The sequence below is a fragment of the Haliotis rufescens genome, unplaced genomic scaffold, assembly GCF_023055435.1.
Source record: "Haliotis rufescens isolate VD_foot unplaced genomic scaffold, xgHalRufe1.0.p SCAF_9, whole genome shotgun sequence".
Lineage (NCBI taxonomy): Eukaryota > Metazoa > Mollusca > Gastropoda > Lepetellida > Haliotidae > Haliotis > Haliotis rufescens.
This window is the reverse complement of record NW_025964383.1, coordinates 7,625,097-7,645,480: the sequence shown is the minus strand read 5'-3', so window position 1 is coordinate 7,645,480 and position 20,384 is coordinate 7,625,097. Positions and strand designations below refer to the sequence as shown.

Here is a 20,384-nt window from a genome sequence, read left to right as displayed (position 1 = left end):
ATCGTTTCCCAATTGCGTAGATCACTTCTCATGATGTCAATCACCGGTTTGGCTGGTCCAGACTCGATCGTACAGACCGCTGTCATATAGCTGGAACATTGCTGAGTGTGGTTTTACTTTTACCCCCCTTATTCCTGTTTTTTAGGGTAGATAGATCTGTAAGCGTATTATAAAAACAGATGCATCATTCTTACTACAAAGACTTTGGGTGTTGACAATTTAAGAACAGGGGTGTGCTGCATTAAACATGAAACATACTAGCATATCGTGTATTTATTCAGGTTATTCAACCAGCATGACTAGGAAAGTGGTCATCTTGTGTTTTCGTACAAAAGACTATCTCAGAAATAATTTTAGCGTTTGAAAAAATAAATTTGCCAGGCTGCTATCAGGACCAACAGACCTGTTTTGAAAAACTGTGCTTTGCATTATTTCATGACATAATATTTCAGGTATGTTTTTTTTTATTCCTGGGAAGCTGGAAACCAAAATGCTAAGCATGATGATACATTGGAAGGATCTATAGCACTACAATTGGCTTCTGATTTAGTTCTTTAGAAATGATCATAGGTTTCATTTATGCACCATCATTTGCACAACTTGGCTACTGTTGACGATGCTGCAAGTGTGAATATGTTATATCTCAGAAGCTGCATTACCAAATTCTGTGATACTTCACATGAATGTATTGCCATAGGAATGCTAGGGACTTTTGGATCATACTGTCATCTCTCTCTTCAAACAGACCCCCGTGACACAGCTAATTAACCGCCTCAATAATCATGATAATACTCAATGGCATAAGATTTTACTGTATCATTCTTTGCCCCCTCCAGATTCTTCTCTACTAATCTGAACCAGAGATTCCATATTATTTCAATAATTTACTTCAAAATATAATATTTTACCTGCAAACCTTACTAGACCAAACAAGACTAGGCCCACAGGCGAGAGGATAAGGTGGAGACTGCTATCAATAATGTTAGTTTATATGTACATTTGGGCTCTTTCTTAGTATTTGTATCAAATTTTCTTTTTTGAATGAGATATACACAAAGATATAAGCAGCAGGTCTTAGCTCAGGTTGGTTCTGGAACATCAACTCTACTTTCTATTTCCTAATCAGTATATGCTCCACAGCGTCTCCAGTGAAAGGTGCAGTAGTTTTGGAAATGTCACAGACTGGATATTGTGTTATTATCTCATGACAATACCAGATGTTATCTCTGGGACTGAAGCTATCAAACTCTCACATTGTTTCTATATTGTGTCACATCATATTGCTTTTGTTGACCTTGACAACTATTGAAATAGTCTGCAGATTATGCAGTTTCTTGACAATGGCAATATTTAATTCAGTGAAATATGTGGATCTTATTGTTTTCTATATAATGGTCACATTGTTTTACCTTGACTTACAAAAATGATTAATTTTTAGGGTCCTGGAATGTAATATTGTAGTCCTGTAGAGTAATGACATGGTGTAGTGTACTGTACGTTTTGATAGTTATGTTAGAGCTTGGAAGGAATCGATGATCATGTGGACAGTAGTCATGTCTGATGCAAGAAATGACAGACACCCATAAACATAATAACTGCTCTTGATGCGCTGTAGCTTCAATGGATATTATTTTGCATCCCTACCTATTTTGTTTGTCTGCGTCCAATCCAATCAAACATTGTTGTCTATTGGCACACATTTGTGCGTCATGTAAAACCCTGTGGTACTATGACATTTCATGTTGTAACTTGATTAGTTATAGAGATTCCAGGGAATGTGAAGGGCGAGTATCACGTAGATGTATGGATTGGATGCTCTGTGCACAGTGCACAGGCGGATCCAGAGCGGGGCAATAACATCACAACCTTTCATGTTGACTGTGTACTCAGCCAAGTCTGTTTGTGGCTTCAGTAAAAAGCATGCTTGCACACACATATTCTCACATTTTTTCAAAATCCTGCATCCACCTCTTGGATGTTTGGCTATTAATGGCACTAGCACATCCAAATGGTACATCGCTCTAAGCTGCAAGTGGATCGGTCATTCGTGAGTGAAAATTTGGAAACTGAACAAAACATGTTAAAACACTTGTCTCTTGGTGAGTGTGGAAAACATACAGTCAAGTCCCGTTAATCCGACATTGTTGGGTGCATATGATTATGTCGGATTAACGAGTATGTCGGATAAACGAAATTAGGTAGTCTCAATGTTCATGATGGAAAATTGGATAACTGCACGATAGATTCAAACATGTTGTTATAAAAAAAGGATAAGGGAACTACTGTTTCGGACTGTATAACTGATTCAAAATATTTTTTTAAGCATAGTCTGGAATGGAAGTCGCCAATTTGAAACTAGTGCTGCAATGCTTAAGAAAGCTGCTTTCTACGAGGCTAATGTGGACTTCCTGTTAGAAATTTCATTGGTCGATCAAAGTTCGCAAAGGTCATTCTGGTGTGACAATTTTAATGAGATTGAGGTAATCTAGGCATTCGATTAATCCTGTTTTGTTTATTTAAAGCAGTAATTGTTTATTGTTAAGCAAGTTTATATCTGCAGCCGTTGAAATATGCAGCTACTCGCGGACTCATCTAGCATCAAAACACGGGGCAGTGTACTTGCTGGCTGATGACCACAGAGTACGCTGATCACTGTGTCGGATTAACAAGACTGATTAATGAGTGATTTCAGCAATTCATTGCAAATTAGGTGTGACGGAGTCAGAGTGTGAGACTGTCGGATTAACGGGTCTAAATAGCACTGATTTAATGGGATCCCATCATTTGTTTCGGAAAAAGCCGATTGTTGGATTAATGAGACTTGACTGTACACAATCCCTACATATTCCCCCTCAGTGAATTTGGTTAACAAACAGGTGATAACGATGAAACTTATCTTATAAGTAATCTCCCTGTGGATGCTGTAATTAAGCTTGAGTTGTGCAATCTACCAAACACTTCACAAATGATTTTGCCTATATGAATATAAACAATATTGAATGAAATTTTGAATAAAATTAATAAAATCACTTACAAATAATGATTTTGTTGATGGCAGTCAGAAGTTCACCAAGAGAATATCAAAGCACATCTTGATTTTCAAATGAAGAACCTACAATTTATGCAACAGACAAAAACCGCCCATGTTTAAATGAGCTATGTAATGCTACAGTTTCATGCAGTAGATACCAAAACTGAGGAGAACTATGTGGATGAACTGAAGAGTAAGTTCAATTCTGTATATTGTATTGGTAAAGAAGAAATGGCATTTACAAAATAAAAAGCGGTAAGAAATTAGTTTCAAATTAGCATAATTTTTTATTCATCACGATAATAGGTAAAGTTACTTGCCAATATGATATGTATTAGGTAGTGTGACTTCGCATGGCCACTTGAATTTCATTTTGTCTAGTGATTAAAAATATTTACTTAGTTATCAACAAGTAATTAGAAGAATGAACTTGGAGCCCTGTGGTACGAGTGCATCGGTATTCATGGTACTAGTGCATGGGACATTGTAGTACAACACACAACAAAGTCAGTCAAGGCACCTGGCTCACTGTCTGATGTCAGTGGTGTTTGGAAGTTGTTGTCATGTCATTAATGTAATCAGTTGGATCCAAACCTAGCAATCATCAATTGTATTTGGTAGATTCTATTTTGTGTGCTTTCTGATTACCTGTTTTGATCATGATTTGGTGCTTTTGGATTCTGGTTGTCACTGCTCTGTGCCAAGGTGGTGGGTGGTGGTTGTCACTGCTCTGAGCCAAGGTGGTGGGTGGTGGTTGTCACTGCTCTGTGCGAAGGTGGTGGGTGGCGGTTGTCACTGCTCTGAGCCAAGGTGGTTGGTGGTGGTTGTCATTTCCCTGAGCCAAGGTGATGAGTGGTGGGTGGTGGTTGTCACTGCTCTGAGCCAAGGTGGTGAGTGGTGGGTGGTGGTTGTCACTGCTCTGAGCCAAGGTGGTGAGTGGTGGGTGGTGGTTGTCACTGCTCTGAGCCAAGGTGGTGAGTGGTGGGTGGTGGTTGTCACTGCTCTGAGCCAAGGTGGTGAGTGGTGGGTGGTGGTTGTCACTGCTCTGAGCCAAGGTGGTGAGTGGTGGGTGGTGGTTGTCACTGCTCTGAGCCAAGGTGATGAGTGGTTGGTGGTGGTTGTCACTGCTCTGAGCCAAGGTGGTGAGTGGTGGATGGTGGTTGTCACTGCCCTGAGCCAAGGTGGTGAGTGGTGGGTGGTGGTTGTCACTGCTCTAAGCCAAGGTGGTTGGTGGTGGTTGTCATTTCCCTGAGCCAAGGTGGTGAGTGGTGGATGGTGGTTGTCACTGCTCTGAGCCAAGGTGGTGAGTGGTGGGTGGTGGTTGTCACTGCTCTGAGCCAAGGTGGTGAGTGGTGGGTGGTGGTTGTCACTGCTCTGAGCCAAGGTGGTGAGTGGTGGGTGGTGGTTGTCACTGCTCTGAGCCAAGGTGGTGAGTGGTGGGTGGTGGTTGTCACTGCTCTGAGCCAAGGTGGTGAGTGGTGGGTGGTGGTTGTCACTGCTCTGAGCCAAGGTGGTGAGTGGTGGGTGGTGGTTGTCACTGCTCTGAGCCAAGGTGATGAGTGGTGGATGGTGGTTGTCACTGCCCTGAGCCAAGGTGGTGAGTGGTGGGTGGTGGTTGTCACTGCTCTGAGCCAAGGTGGTTGGTGGTGGTTGTCATTTCCCTGAGCCAAGGTGATGAGTGGTGGGTGGTGGTTGTCACTGCTTTGAGCCAAGGTGATGAGTGGTGGGTGGTGGTTGTCACTGCTCTGAGCCAAGGTGGTGAGTGGTGGGTGGTGGTTGTCACTGCTCTGAGCCAAGGTGGCGAGTGGTGGGTGGTGGTTGTCACTGCTCTGAGCCAAGGTGGTGGGTGGTGGTTGTCACTGACTTCATCCAAGGTGGTGGGTGGTGGTTGTCACTGACTTCATCCAAGCTGGTGAGAGTCGGATGTCACGGTTGTGCCTGTGTGTTACAGGAACATGCGGACAGCGAAGGAGCAGAGCAAGAAGCTGGAGTTGGAGAACAGGAAGATGGAGGAGAGGCTGAGGGAGCTGAAGGTGGCCATGAGTCGCGAGAAGGAGGAGAGAGAGTGAGTCGTAATGTTGTTCATAGACTTGATCTGCTTGCAGTATCTTTGCTTGTCATATCAGATGACTTCAGGTTTCACTTCAAATAGATGTACTGTAAATCTTGAAATTAACGTGAGCATGAATTAAATGCGAAAAATGCGAGTGGTCTTTGCTCGCATTTTTAAACATCGCATTTATATCAACAATAAGACATTTTGGATAGCAAAAATACCAACTTAGACATACGCTGATGTATTCCACACCACTGTTTATTGACAAGAGTTCTTCTCACTTACGTCATCACTGATCACACCTGCAGTCCAGACAGACGCCACCCTTTGTTCTTTGCGACTGCGTCAAAGGCCGACACGAGCCAGCGCGCATGTATTGTTTTAGTGGAAGTACTCTACTCAGCGCTAATAAGCGGTGCTATTTGGTGTGTGATTGGATTAATGTAAGGTTGGATTAAGGTGAGGATTCTAAACCTGACTGAGGACATTTTCTTTAGATAGAAATCCACTGATGCTTGAGAGGAGGGGGTGTCGCATTCATAATGAGTCGAATTTTGGGCTAGGGTCCAGTGGTTGCATTCTTTTGGAGACGCATTAATTTCAGACGCGTTTAATTTACAGTATGTATGTATGTATTTTTCAGACAGAATGGGGGAGGGTTTTGGCGCACTGGTCAGTCCGGCAGTCTCTCCACCTATGCCACCGATGTCCTGGACAAGCCGGTGCGCTCCAGCAAGGTGAGACAAGAACTGTGTCCGTGCCAGGCAGTCATAACTTCTTCCAACTACAGCTAAACTTAAGCTTCAAGTCATTATGTTGTGTGTTCATGGGGTTTATGCTGCTGATAAAAATCTCTCTTGTTTCTTAATTTCAGGAGCATAAGAAGAAAGGGATCAGAGTTTTAAGGGATGAACCTTTAGGTAAAGTGATATCATGATTATTTAATCGGTTGAAGTCATTTCCGTAGCTTAGTTACTGATGACTGTGGCTAATTAGCGGATCATCTATATTCTGTAGGTAAAGACTTCTGTACTGATATATAATTGTTAGTTAAGAAGTAAAATATTGAGAAGTTTGAAAATAAATCTACACACATGACCTCTAGATCTGTAGGTGAACATTCTTTTTGTGTAGGCCCCAGTGTAGTCCACAGTACACAGTGATGGAGTGGATCATTGTGTATCATCATACATTGACAGAGTGGATAATTGTGTTTCATACATTGACAGAGCGGATCATTGCGTATCATCATTTATTACCCACGTGGTGAAGATACAGGTAGTAAGATACTAAATCCGTACGTCACGTGTGTCGTACAAGGTTGACCTTGTTTTTTTCGTTTTGATTGGATAACCGTGACCTCTGTCACACCAGGACTACATTTTTCATTCATAAAAATTACGAGACATCATTCAGTTTGCAACTACAAGGCAGAACTGAAGCAATCTCCAGAGAGCCAGAGAGATTTACACTTTATTAAACCAAACAAGATAGTCACATGCATCAAATTCGCTTTGCATTCTATATAAGTTATGCATAGAGCTTCTACAGACATTATATAATCGAGCTAGATATCCATTTACAATGTACGACTACCGATCAATAGATCGAGGATCCCAATGAGCGTGACGCACCCGACCACTTTCGCAACTTTCAATTTGATTTAACATAAAAGGATAAGCGTGGTGAAATGAAGTCAGTTTAAACTATCTGGACAGATATCTAGACTTACTTGGGATGATCCGGTTGTACCACCAGTGTCCCCTTCGAAGAGAATTTTGTGGCACTGTTTTGGGAGTTGTTTGTGCACGACTGCACGACCAGATCACTCAAAGTGAACATTTCCGATGCAAATCATTCGAAAACTCCGTAGAGGTGTGCCTGACTTCTCATTATGTGGCCCAAAATATCCCGGATGTGAACAGTAACATTCCCTATCTCTAGTGTAAAATGCTGTGAGTAGATCACGGTTGTCTTTTCTTATTCCGGTGGTGATCGTTCGAAGCTGTCACTGACCTGCAAGCAGACTTGAGTTTGTTGATTTTCACGTCGTCAATATAGGGTGGTGCAGTTAACATGAATATCTTCAGCGAACACTCTTGATTTCCGTCTTCCAAAATGGTGCGGACATGATATTGATTCAGCTAATAGATCAAGGAAACAGAATCATTTTGATTGCACAGACTGATCCCCGTCAGTGCGAGTGACCGACTGTTGGTCCGATATTCAAAGCGCGGCGCTAATGTGACTTTTCAACTTTTCATATAGGTGTCCTGCGTACTAACAACTTGGCATTTGAATTGGCATTAGTTGAAGAAATTCTTCTCAAAAGTATCTTGAGCGTCGGTGCTGTTTTGTTTGCAAACACAACTACAGGCGCATGTTGTTAATGCATATGCATAGAAATGTCAACAATGCCCATATTTCGACATATATCAAACTCATGCACAACCAGATTTTGCAACCGGTTTCAGTTTGGTCTGTCAACGGATGAAAGTTGTTATGTATTCACACTTAAGTATGTATTTAACTTGGGTAATAAATAAAATACCACACTCATTCTTGTTAGATACCTTTTTTACAAAACTTGTGAATTTTCTATGGTATCTAACGAGAATGATTGTAGTATTCTCCATACATTGATGGCGTTGATCATTGTGTATCATACATTGATGGCGTGGATCATTGTGTATCATACATTGATGGCGTGGATCATTGTGTATCATACATTGATGGCGTGGATCATTGTGTATCATACATTCATGGAGTGGATCATTGTGTATCATACATTGATGGCGTGGATCATTGTGTATCATACATTGATGGAGTGGATCATTGTGTATCATACATTGATGGCATGGATCATTGTGTATCATACATTGATGGAGTGGATCCTCAAACATTGATGAACTGGATCATTGTTGATCCTCATACATTGATGAAGTGGATCATTGTGTATCATAAATTGATACCCCGCCGTGATATTGCTGGAATATTGCTAAAAGCGACGTAAAACCAAACTCACTCTCTCATAAATTGATGGAGTGGATCATTGTGTATCATCATACATTGATGGACTGGATCATTGTGGATCCTCATACATTGATGGAATGGATCATTGTGGATCCTTATACATTGATGGACTGGATCATTGTGGATCCTTATACATTGATGGAGTGGATCATTGTGTATCCTCATACATTGATGGAGTGGATCATTGTGGATCCTCATACATTGATGGAGTGGATCATTGTGTATCCTCATACATTGATGGAGTAGATCATTGTGGATCCTTATGCATTGATGGAATGGATCATTGTGGATCCTCATACATTGATGGACTGGATCATTGTGTATATTCATACATTGACAGAGTGGATCATTGTGTGTCGTCATAAATTGTTGGAGTGGAACATTTGATTGTGTTACAGGCAAGATCATAATACTCATTAACCAACATTATGATGGCTCATGCGGAGTGAATGTAAGTACATGCGTCACTGTTAACATTGCAGATGTACCAAGTCGCAGCAGTGAGCCGGGGACGATGAAGTACATTGCTAAAACATCTCAAAACACCAGAACTGGGAAGGAGAACAGACCAAAGGGACCCAAGTGTGGCCAGTGTGAGGACCGAATAGCCTGTCTGGTCAGTTACATTTCTTCCCGGTGTCTTGTATACTTGATAGTGCCCCTCCATGGTGACAGAGACATTTGTAAGTCGATGCATCCATGAGTTCCCCTAGTTTCTTTCCACAACTTCATTGAAGATGGATGCAGGTCATGTTTTCCCATACTCCGTGTTATATGGTGCTGGCAGACAGGGACAGTGTATCACACACAAGCATTCTAATGACATTCTTTTACTGTATCTGGCTTGTGGCTCCTGCTATTATTGCTTATACTGTAGTGCTTCATGTTTCAGACATGTGTTCAGTGTTCAGAGCATTACTGTTCTGGCTGCTTTGCTGCATTTCACCTCCGTGGAGCTCTGAAGAAACATCGGAGTGTGCCCCTCCAGGTGAGATACCATTGTAACATGAGAGTGTGCCCCTCCAGGTGAGATACCATTGTAACATGGGAGTGTGCCCCTCCAGGTGAGATACCATTGTAACATGGGAGTGTGCCCCTCCAGGTGAGATACCATTGTAACATGGGAGTGTGCCCCTCCAGGTGAGATACCTTTGTAACATGAGAGTGTGCCCCTCCAGGTGAGATACCATTTGTAACATGGGAGTGTGCCCCTCCAGGTGAGATACCATTGTAACATGGGAGTGTGCCCCTCCAGGTGAGATACCTTTGTAACATGGGAGTGTGCCCCTCCAGGTGAGATACCATTGTAACATGAGAGTGTGCCCCTCCAGGTGAGATACCATTGTAACTTGGGAGTGTGCCCCTCCAGGTGAGAAACCATGGTAACATGAGAGTGTGCCCCTCCAGGCAGCCACTGAAGCTGGCTGATTGTACATCGTGCCCAGATGATGTTGAATGTTGCTTGTGCTACCAGCCACTGAAACCGACTGATTGTACATCGTGCCCTGATGATGTTGACTGTTGCTTGTGCTACCAGCCACTGAAGCTGACTGATTGTACATCGTGCCCTGATGATTTTGAACGTTGCTTGTGCTACCAGCCACTGAAGCTGACTGATTGTACATAATGCCCTGATGATTTTGAACGTTGCTTGTGCTACCAGCCACTGAAGCTGGCTGATTGTACATCGTGCCCAGATGATGTTGAATGTTGCTTGTGCTACCAGCCACTGAAGCTGACTGATTGTACATTGTGCCCTGATGATTTTGAACGTTGCTTGTGCTACCAGCCACTGAAGCTGGCTGATTGTACATCGTGCCCAGATGATGTTGAATGTTGCTTGTGCTACCAGCCACTGAAGTTGGCTGATTGTACATCGTGCCCAGATGATGTTGAATGTTGCTTGTGCTACCAGCCACTGAAGTTGGCTGATTGTACATCGTGCCCAGATGATGTTGAATGTTGCTTGTGCTACCAGCCACTGAAACCGACTGATTGTACATCGTGCCCTGATGATGTTGACTGTTGCTTGTGCTACCAGCCACTGAAGCTGACTGATTGTACATCGTGCCCTGATGATTTTGAACGTTGCTTGTGCTACCAGCCACTGAAGCTGACTGATTGTACATCGTGCCCTGATGATTTTGAACGTTGCTTGTGCTACCAGCCACTGAAGCTGACTGATTGTACATCGTGCCCTGATGATTTTGAACGTTGCTTGTGCTACCAGCCACTGAAGCTGACTGATTGTACATCGTGCCCAGATGATGTTGAATGTTGCTTGTGCTACCAGCCACTGAAGCTGACTGATTGTACATTGTGCCCTGATGATGTTGAATGTTGCTTGTGCTACCAGCCACCAGCCACTGAAGATGGCTGATTGTACATCGTGCCCAGATGATGTTGAATGTTGCTTGTGCTACCAGCCACCAGCCACTGAAGATGGCTGATTGTACATTGTGCCCAGATGATGTTGAATGTTGCTTGTGCTACCAGCCACTGAAGTTGGCTGATTGTACATCGTGCCCAGATGATGTTGAATGTTGCTTGTGCTACCAGCCACCAGCCACTGAAGATGGCTGATTGTACATTGTGCCCAGATGATGTTGAATGTTGCTTGTGCTACCAGCCACTGAAGTTGGCTGATTGTACATCGTGCCCAGATGATGTTGAATATTGCTTGTGCTACCAGCCACTGAAGCTGACTGATTGTACATCGTGCCCAGATGATTTTGAACGTTGCTTGTGCTACCAGCCACTGAAACCGACTGATTGTACATCGTGCCCTGATGATGTTGAATGTTGCTTGTGCTACCAGCCACTGAAGCTGACTGATTGTACATCGTGCCCAGATGATTTTGAACGTTGCTTGTGCTACCAGCCACCAGCCACTGAAGATTGCTGATTGTACATCGTGCCCTGATGATGTTGAATGTTGCTTGTGCTACCAGCCACCAGCCACTGAAGATGGCTGATTGTACATCGTGCCCAGATGATGTTGAATGTTGCTTGTGCTACCAGCCACTGAAGTTGGCTGATTGTACATCGTGCCCAGGTGATGTTGAATGTTGCTTGTGCTACCAGCCACTGAAACCGACTGATTGTACATCGTGCCCTGATGATGTTGAATGTTGCTTGTGCTACCAGCCACTGAAGCTGACTGATTGTACATCGTGCCCAGATGATTTTGAACGTTGCTTGTGCTACCAGCCACTGAAGCTGACTGATTGTACATCGTGCCCTGATGATTTTGAACGTTGCTTGTGCTAGCAGCCACTGAAGCTGACTGATTGTACATCGTGCCCAGATGATGTTGAATGTTGCTTGTGCTACCAGCCACTGAAGCTGACTGATTGTACATTGTGCCCTGATGATGTTGAATGTTGCTTGTGCTACCAGCCACCAGCCACTGAAGATGGCTGATTGTACATTGTGCCCAGATGATGTTGAATGTTGCTTGTGCTACCAGCATAACAACTGCCGGGACATCAGCTCAGTTGCTTGTGTTTGAGTTGATCCCATTTGTCTTTACTTGCAGGCATCCGGTCCCCGGCAGTGTATGTCTCCCCGCCCCATGCCCCCACCCTCACACAGGTAAGGAAACAATAACGCAATCTCACAGAAAATAGTTCTAAATAAATGAACTCACAGTAGCAGGGCTCGATTTAGCTATATAAAACATGCACCAGTGCAACCTATTATTGAAAAATGCAACATAATATGAATGCCTACATGCACAAAGTGCATGTACAAAAACCCTTACTTGTACTAACCCTTACTTGTCCACTCCCAAAGTCCACCTATGAACACACTCATTACCTATAAAGGTTTTTTTACCATACTACGTCACAAATCCCTGTGTTCAGTTAATTTGTCATGCTTTCTTGGCTTGACATAGGGGTGACTATTGGTCTGGAAATCACTATTGCGATAACTATTGATATCGAAAGAAACTATTGCGATAACTATTGATATTGCAAGCAGCTATTGTAATAAATATCGATAGTTTTCAGTGTATCATTTTAGATGGATTTTAGAGTTGAACTAAACCTTGGAACTGAAGTTTCCTTTGAATGTGATAACCATAACAACAAATAAAAAGTAAAGATTGAGATATGACTGATTTGTTTTTTCTTTACTCTAATAAGTTAAGAAAAAGAAACTTCCACATTACCATGTGCAAATTACTACCACTCATGATCAAAAGAAAAACAAATTTTAACAGCATTGCATGTATTTTATTGAAACTGTAAAACAATCGAAACTATCGATATACCTAACTGAAATCGATACTATTGATCGGAAACTGGTTTAACAATCGATTTATTGACTTTAAGTGCTTACCAATAGCAATATATCAATATTTCAATTTATCGTGAAACCCCTAGCTTGACATCTTCAAACTGTGAGGAGTTCAAGAACATCTGCACATGTTCCTGTTACGCTTTAACTTATGTGACACTGGCAACAGCAGACCAGCCTATGTTTCAATTTTGATATATTTATGGGACCAGGGTGGAACCTGGTTTTTTCTGGTGCAACTTGGTTTTCATGTGAACATGCAACTGGTGCAAGTTCTATCAAGTTCCTTAAATCTAGCCCTGAGTAGCCTAGTCTCAGACCCAATACCCCCTCACTGTAACTGTGCACAGTCTCGGTGTCCATCAGTTTGTACACACTTACTTGGGCCTTGTTGAAACATTAGCTCTGGTGTAAAGTCAGGATAATGTATGTTTATGTTTAGGCATGATAGTCACAATGTAGCACTAAGATTCCCTTTCCACAAAGTACTTATAGCTGTACTGTCGTGAGAATAAGATTGTTTTGGTGAATGGGCGTACTGACACCAGTGTTTGCTCTATGAAACAAAATCCGCAATGCTGTAGTTCTGCCTTCACAAACAGTTTGAAGGGTAAATGCAGATATAGCTTGTGGAAGTGTCACTATTGTCCCAAGTCATGCCCTTTGTTTGGATCACATGATGATCCTTCTGTGATGTTGTAGAGAGATGAAGCCGTCCCCGGCAGTAGGCGCAGTATCCAGCACCATCAGGTTCCAGGTACGTTGAGGGCTACAGTCAACAAACAAGGCTCCATACCAAGTCATACATTCCATGCAATCCAGATGAGAATAGGTTCTCACTTCCCCATGCTTGTTGCAAGAGCTGATTAAAAAGAGGGTGGCATAGACGGATCTTTTGGTGGGTGTTGTCCTCCTTTTGAAAAACCAAATGCCAAAGGTAGTATGTTGTAGACAATCACACAAACACACACATATAGTTTTACCAACCACTGGAATGACAGGTCCAGATTTGATTATTTAGAGGTTCCTGTGAAATAGATGGAATACTGCTGACTGTGTAAAATATCAATAGTTCAAATGTGCCACACTACTAAAGCAGTTGACACTTGATGGTGAATTATAGTCAGGACTATGTTCATGAAAGGTATATTTACAAGACATTTGGGACATGTAAGATATATGTAGAAAAACACCTCATCTGCCATCAGATTCACTACATGTATGTATAGGGGCGGTCGGGTAGCCTAGTGGTTAAAGCGTTAGCTCGTCACGCCGAAGACCCGGGTTCAATTCCCGACATGGGTACAATGTGTGAAGCCCATTTCTGGTGTCCCCCGCCATGATATTGCTGGAATATTGCTAAAAGCGGCGTAAAACCATACTCACTCACTCACTCACTCACATGTATGTATACATGGCTGGATCAGTCCCAGACAAATTCTGCAGTGACATCTGCGGTAATATTTGTGGTAGAAACAGGAGTCCATTTCCCCCTATAGAATAAATACAAACTGATTTTGTTTAAAAAAAATTAATTTAATCTCTTCCATTATGATTAGATGTAAACATAGTTATGAAGTCATACTACCACAAAAACATTTTTAAAAAAAGGATTATTTGTTTCAAATTTGGTTTTATTGTAGGATTCATATTTAAATCTTGGAGAATCATTCGAGTGCAAAATTTGATAGAAAAGCTTGAAAGTATTGTACATTAGTCTGTTGACTGATCAAAAATGGCAAATTTTCTGCAAATCTTCCGGCATTCACAGAATCGTAAAATTGGGACTTCTAAATGCAGAGAACTTGTTAATGTGTGAGAATGATGTACTTTGTTGATAGGAATCAGAGAGAAATGGCCCAGAGGGTGCAAGTGGTTCATACGAGTTGGCGGGGGACTTGTTGACTGGTCAGTACAACGAAACCGAGAGTGCTGCCTCCTTCCAAGCTGCTCTACTGGCATGGAGGCAGGGTGATGACATCCCCTCACCGACCGTCTCACCTCGCATGTCCGTCTCTCCCCGGAAAACCAAAGGTAAGGTGGTGATGAGTGTTCTGAAAGACTCTGTCAGTCTATAGCTGCTGATAGTGGAGCTCCAGTGTTTTGAGAGTCTAATTGTGTAGCTCCTGTTTATATGGTGTGTTCTGAGAGTCTATTAGTGCAGTTCCTGATAATATGGAGTGCTCTGAGAGTCTATTACTGCAGCTCCTGTTAATATGGTGTGTTCTGAGAGTCTATTAGTGCAGCTCCTGTTAATATGGTATGTTCTGGGAGTCTAATTGTGTAGCTCCTGTTAATATGCAGTGTTCTGAGAGTCTATTAGTGCAGCTCCTATTAATATGGTGTGTTCTGAGAGTCGATTACTGCAGCTCCTGTTAATATGGTGTGTTCTGAGAGTCTATCAGCGCAGCTCCTGTTAATATGGTGTGTTCTGAGAGTCTATCAGTGCAGCTCCTGATAATATGGAGTGCTCTGAGAGTCTATCAGCGCAGCTCCTGTTAATATGGTATGTTCTGAGAGTCTATCAGCGCAGCTCCTGTTAATATGGTATGTTCTGAGAGTCTATCAGCGCAGCTCCTGTTAATAATGGTGTGTTCTGAGAGTCTATCAGTGCAGCTCCTGATAATATGGAGTGCTCTGAGAGTCTATTACTGCAGCTCCTGTTAATATGGTGTGTTCTGAGAGTCTATTAGTGCAGCTCCTGTTAATATGGTGTGTTCTGAGAGTCTATCAGTGCAGCTCCTGATAATATGGTGTGTTCTGAGAGTCTATTAGTGCAGCTCCTGTAAATATGGTGCATGTCTATGTGTAGCTCCTGTTAATATGGTGCGTTCTGAGAGTCTATCAGCGCAGCTCCTGTTAATATGGTGTGTTCTGAGAGTCTATCAGTGCAGCTCCTGATAATATGGAGTGCTCTGAGAGTCTATTACTGCAGCTCCTGTTAATATGGTGTGTTCTGAGAGTCTATTAGTGCAGCTCCTGTTAATATGGTGTGTTCTGAGAGTCTATTAGTGCAGCGTCTGTTAATCTTGTGTGTTCTGAGAGTCTATTACTGCAGCTCCTATTAATATGGTATGTTCTGAGAGTCTTTTACTGCAGCTCCTATTAATATGGTATGTTCTGAGAGTCTATTAGTGCAGTTCCTTTTAATATGGTGTGTTCTGAGAGTCTATTAGTGCAGCTCCAGTTAATAATGTGCATGTCTATGTGTAGCTCCTTTTAATATGGTGTGTTCTGAGAGTCTATTAGTGCAGCTCCTGGTAATATGGTGCGTGTCTCTGTGTAGCTCCTGTAAATATGGTGTGTTCTGAGAGTCTATTAGTGTAGCTCCTGTTAATATTGTGTGTTCTGAGAGTCTATATGTGTAGCTCCTCTTAATATAGTACGTGTCTGTGTGTAGCTCCTGTTAATATGGTGCATGTCTTTGTGTAACTCCTGTTGATATGGAGTGCTCTGTGTATCTATGTGTAACTCCTGTTAATATGGCGCATTCTGAGAGTCTATGAGTGTAGCTCCTGTAAATATGGTGTGTTCTGAGAGTCTATTAGTGTAGCTCCTGTTAATATGGTGTGTTCTGGGGGTCTATATGTGTAGCTTATGTTGATATGGTACGTGTCTGTGTGTAGCTCCTGTTAATATGGTGCATGTCTTTGTGTAGCTCCTGTTAATATGGTGCGTGTCTGTGTGTAGCTCCTGTTAATATGGTGTGTTCTGAGAGTCTATAAGGGTAGCTCCTGTTAATATGGTGTGTTCTTAGAGTCTATAAGGGTAGCTCCTGTTAATATGGAGTGTTCTGTGTGTCTGTGTGTAGCTCCTGTTAATATTAGGCGTGTCTGTGTGTAGCTCCTGTTAATATGGTGTGTTCTGAGAGTCTATTAGTCTATTAGTGTAGCTCCTGTTAATATGGTGTGTTCTTAGAGTTTATGTGTAGCTCCTGTTAATATTGAGTGCTCTGTGTATCTATGTGTAGCTCCTGTTAATATGGTGTGTTCTTAGAGTTTATGTGTAGCTCCTGTTAATATTGAGTGCTCTGTGTATCTATGTGTAGCTCCTGTTAATATGGTGGGGTCTGGGTATCTATGTGTAGCTCCTGTTAATATGGTGGGGTCTGGGTATCTATGTGTAGCTCCTGTTAATATGGTGGGGTCTGGGTATCTATGTGTAGCTCCTGTTAATATGGTGGGGTCTGGGTATCTATGTGTAGCTCCTGTTAATATGGTGCACTGTGGTCTATGTCTACAGCTGCTGCTGATGTGCACACGGCAACAACAATGACCAGCAAACCAGACTCACCACAGATAACGTTCACCAACACCATCAGCTACGCTGACCGCCTGCTCATGAAGAAACATCGCCGCACTGACCCTGGGGATCTGGGGACACCGAGACTGGAGGACGACTACCCCTCTCCACGCAGCAGATATAGCCCAGGTACAAGGGAGGGCCCTCGGTGTGAGTGCACCTGCCCGTGTCGCTACTTCAGGGTACTCAAGGAAGATGCCTTGGCCACTGGTAGACCATTAGCTATGTAATAAACCACATAGGAGCCACACAGTGTCACAATGTGATATATGACATAGGCTGTATTCAATCATTGAAACATACTTAGTTAATGTTAACCAGTAACACTGACAATAGATTGAGCACTTTCGTCAAAGTGAAAGGAGATTTTATTCCCAATCACCTTCAGACTTTTTAACATGGCTTTGAATTGTGAATGTTTTGAAAGATTTTAAGCTGTCATTTGAAAGTGCCACTTTACACTGTACACTGTAGTCATTATTACCGGCACCAGCCCTGAAGCCAATGCCACTATGCTCAATAAGTAAGGTACCTACAGGGCAAAAAAGATTTTAGTGGGAAAGATTTTAATTTGGTGGGAAAGACACTGTATTCATCATTGTTAGGAAGGTGATTTACAGTTTCAGTTTCAGTTTATTATTCTCCAAACCACCGGCGGTGGTACAAAAGAGTACAAAAGAACAAGCATGTAAACAAAGTATTAATATAAACTATGTTTTTTTATTGCCCCCAAACAGCACTGGCCACAGGATGAAAAGTGATGTGCCTTTTTTTTAGCTTATGTTGTCAAACCTGTCTTAATTTGTCTTATGTCTTATGTAAGAAAAGTATTTTAAATGTTTATGAAAACATGTAACTTTTATTGACAACAATTGTTTATTATTTATGATCATGACAAAGACATTTAAGGGCTACTGCTTGCCTCTTCACCTACCTAACAATGCCTTAAGTCAAAGTTTAGTTTATGATGTAACATTTTGTAGATGATGAGAACCGAGTGAGTTTCACTGCCTTATACCAGGCCTCCGTGGCCAACACCTGCAGCGACAAGTCTCAGGCATCTCGACCTGACTCTAGTCTGTCAATTGTCGAGCTACAGGACACACCGGTGAGTCATTGTGATGAGGAAACAGCATGTTGATGTCTTCGTGGGAACAGTATCGTATCATATCATTGTCAGGCACAAGTTTGAAGTCACTTTCCATTGAACTTTAACCTATATGAGGGACATCAATGTAACTATGTAAACACTACCAGGCAAGAATGCAGTATACCGGACACCTTCCGCCATTTTGGTAAAGGATGTGCACAAGTCCATTCCTTAGTAGGCCCTAACGGTTTCTAAGTTTATCAGACGCCAATTTTGACACCTTGCTAAAATAACAGGTTGGAATAAAATGTTTTTGTATGTAAGTGTATTGTTTCATTTCCAAAGTAGCTACAGAATACAACGTGTTCCGTAAAACAAGGCTCCGACCAATGTCACTGATGAGGTTGCCGTTAGCCTTTATGGAACGTCTATTTTTGAGTATTCTTTTTTATGTTGATGTCCAATTTATTACGTTCCTGCATTGCTTTGATATTCAATTTCAAGGTTTAATCACATTAAACCATACAAATGCAAGCAGGGTAATCTTTTCTGCTTTTTTTAGCTTTATCGCCCTATTTTTCAAATAGTGATGCTGTCACGTGCAGCTTTAGTAGTAGCATCAAACAAACATGACGGATAGATGTTCAGTATAACACCACCAATACATGTATTAGGACAACAGACTGGCATAGGAACTCTGAAATACAATTGGTTTATTTCATTTTTTAAGTAGTGGTTTGTGATGATCTATGTATTGTGTAAATAGAACTATGTCAGCGTCCACCTCCGACGTGATGTGTCAAACATAGATGATACCCAGGTAGGAAAACAAATAACCATAGGTCCAGACTCTTAAACTCATGATTCATGTCAATCCATGGGTATTACATCAGTTTATATCAGTGAACAGAGTGTATGCCTGGAGAGCAACAGGTCGGTGGTTTGATACCCTGGCCACAGTTGAAGTCAGCATACTGTGTCTGAGTGGGGGTTCCATGTTAAACTGCTGCATGATATCTCAGTGGTCTAGCACTATAAAGTCTGGAATAGTACAAGCAGCCACAGAAACAGTATAAGTGAAATGATATCAGAAACAATGTTAAACCCCTTTTCACCTAACCCGACCTGATCAGTGTATAACCTGTTAACATTTGCCAATCTTGAGGTATTTTTTGAAATTGTACAGTACGAAAAACATTCATTCTTGGGCCTTAATAATGTAATTCAGAAGGAAGAAAATGCTCAATTTGTTGCTTCCTGCTACAACACTGAGCATCTTCAGTAGCTGACAGTAATACTGGATGCTGTTCCTAATGTGTGTGCCCTCATAGTCAGTGATGTTGTTGCAGCCCCGGATGCGACACCTGGAGCACACAGACAGGTACCAGGTGCAAGAGGTCGGCAGCTTCGAGGCCTGGCAGGTGCAGAGCTACAGGTACACTCATACCCTGCACCCACATACTTGCTGGAGCAGCAAACTTGTATCATAAGGGACTGGGTATTTATTATAGGGTGGGAGGGGTGTGGGGGTGCTTGAGAGGCGTGTGTGGTCATGAAAAAAGGACACAACTATATAGGGGTATGATAAAATGACGCAGTTCTCTAGTTTTTATCCCCCGCCCCAACGAAGTTGGCGGGGGATATAGAAATGGGTTCCGTCCGTGTGTGAGTGCGTGTGTGCGTCACGAAATCGTTTCGGGAGCATAACTCAGAAAACGTTAAATATTTCTCTATGAAACTTTGCATGTCTATCAGACTCATGCTGAACTGGTGCCTTTTGCTATTTAGGAGATTTCTAAATTTTTATTATTTACGTTTCCATGGCAACAAGTTGGACTTAGGTTCTATAAGGGTGCTGTTCGTTTCCGGAGCATAACTCAAAAAAACATTAAATGCTTTCTTACAAAACTTTGCATGTCTACTAGGCACATACTGAACAGGTGCCTTTTGCTATTTAGGAATTTTATAATTTTTTATTTTTTACGCTTTTCCATTGCAACAAGTTGGACTTGTTAGTGCTGCAATTAGGCCATTTACAAAAAGGCCCAGTGAACATAGTTCACAGGAGCTAATGCATTGCACACAACCGGACATGTCATATTGGCGGGGGATATGAGTATTTCATGCTTGTTGATATTATTTTTTTCATAAATTCTTATGAATATTATTCAGGGGGAGGGGGCATGGAAAAGTATCTATCATGAAATGGGGGGAGGGCTCAGCAGAATATGATACAGTCTGTAGACCAATTCCACTTGTCCACTTGTAAATCTTGATATTAACGCGAGCGTGTATTAAATGCGAAAAATGCGAGTGGTCTTTCCTCGCATTATTAAACATCACATTTATATCAACAATAAGACATTTTGGATAGCAGAAATACCAAGTTGACATACTCTGAAAACAAACAACTATGTATTCCACATCACTGTTAAATCCACTGATGCTTGAGAGGAGGGATGTCGCATTCATATTGAGTCGCAATTTTGGCTAGGGGCCAGCGGTCGCATTCTTTTGGAGACAAATTAATTTCACATTTTACAGTATGACACCAGTTCCTACATTGGCTT

At 42.1% G+C, this 20,384-nt stretch overlaps 1 protein-coding gene across 2 annotated transcripts in view; it reads left to right on the top strand.

Annotated features, from left to right (window-relative positions):
- LOC124124056 (zinc finger B-box domain-containing protein 1-like) overlaps positions 1 to 20,384 on the top strand; it is a 64,627-nt gene that overhangs the window by 24,315 nt on the left and 19,928 nt on the right. For both annotated transcript variants that reach the window (XM_048390720.1, XM_046487173.2), the window contains 11 exons: positions 4,983 to 5,096; positions 5,731 to 5,824; positions 5,962 to 6,007; positions 8,603 to 8,736; positions 9,013 to 9,108; positions 11,659 to 11,714; positions 13,125 to 13,179; positions 14,264 to 14,456; positions 16,665 to 16,853; positions 17,708 to 17,832; positions 19,164 to 19,249. In XM_048390720.1, the coding sequence (XP_048246677.1) occupies positions 4,983 to 5,096; positions 5,731 to 5,824; positions 5,962 to 6,007; positions 8,603 to 8,736; positions 9,013 to 9,108; positions 11,659 to 11,714; positions 13,125 to 13,179; positions 14,264 to 14,456; positions 16,665 to 16,853; positions 17,708 to 17,832; positions 19,164 to 19,249 (1,188 nt within the window). The remainder of the gene's footprint in view (positions 1 to 4,982; positions 5,097 to 5,730; positions 5,825 to 5,961; positions 6,008 to 8,602; positions 8,737 to 9,012; positions 9,109 to 11,658; positions 11,715 to 13,124; positions 13,180 to 14,263; positions 14,457 to 16,664; positions 16,854 to 17,707; positions 17,833 to 19,163; positions 19,250 to 20,384) is intronic.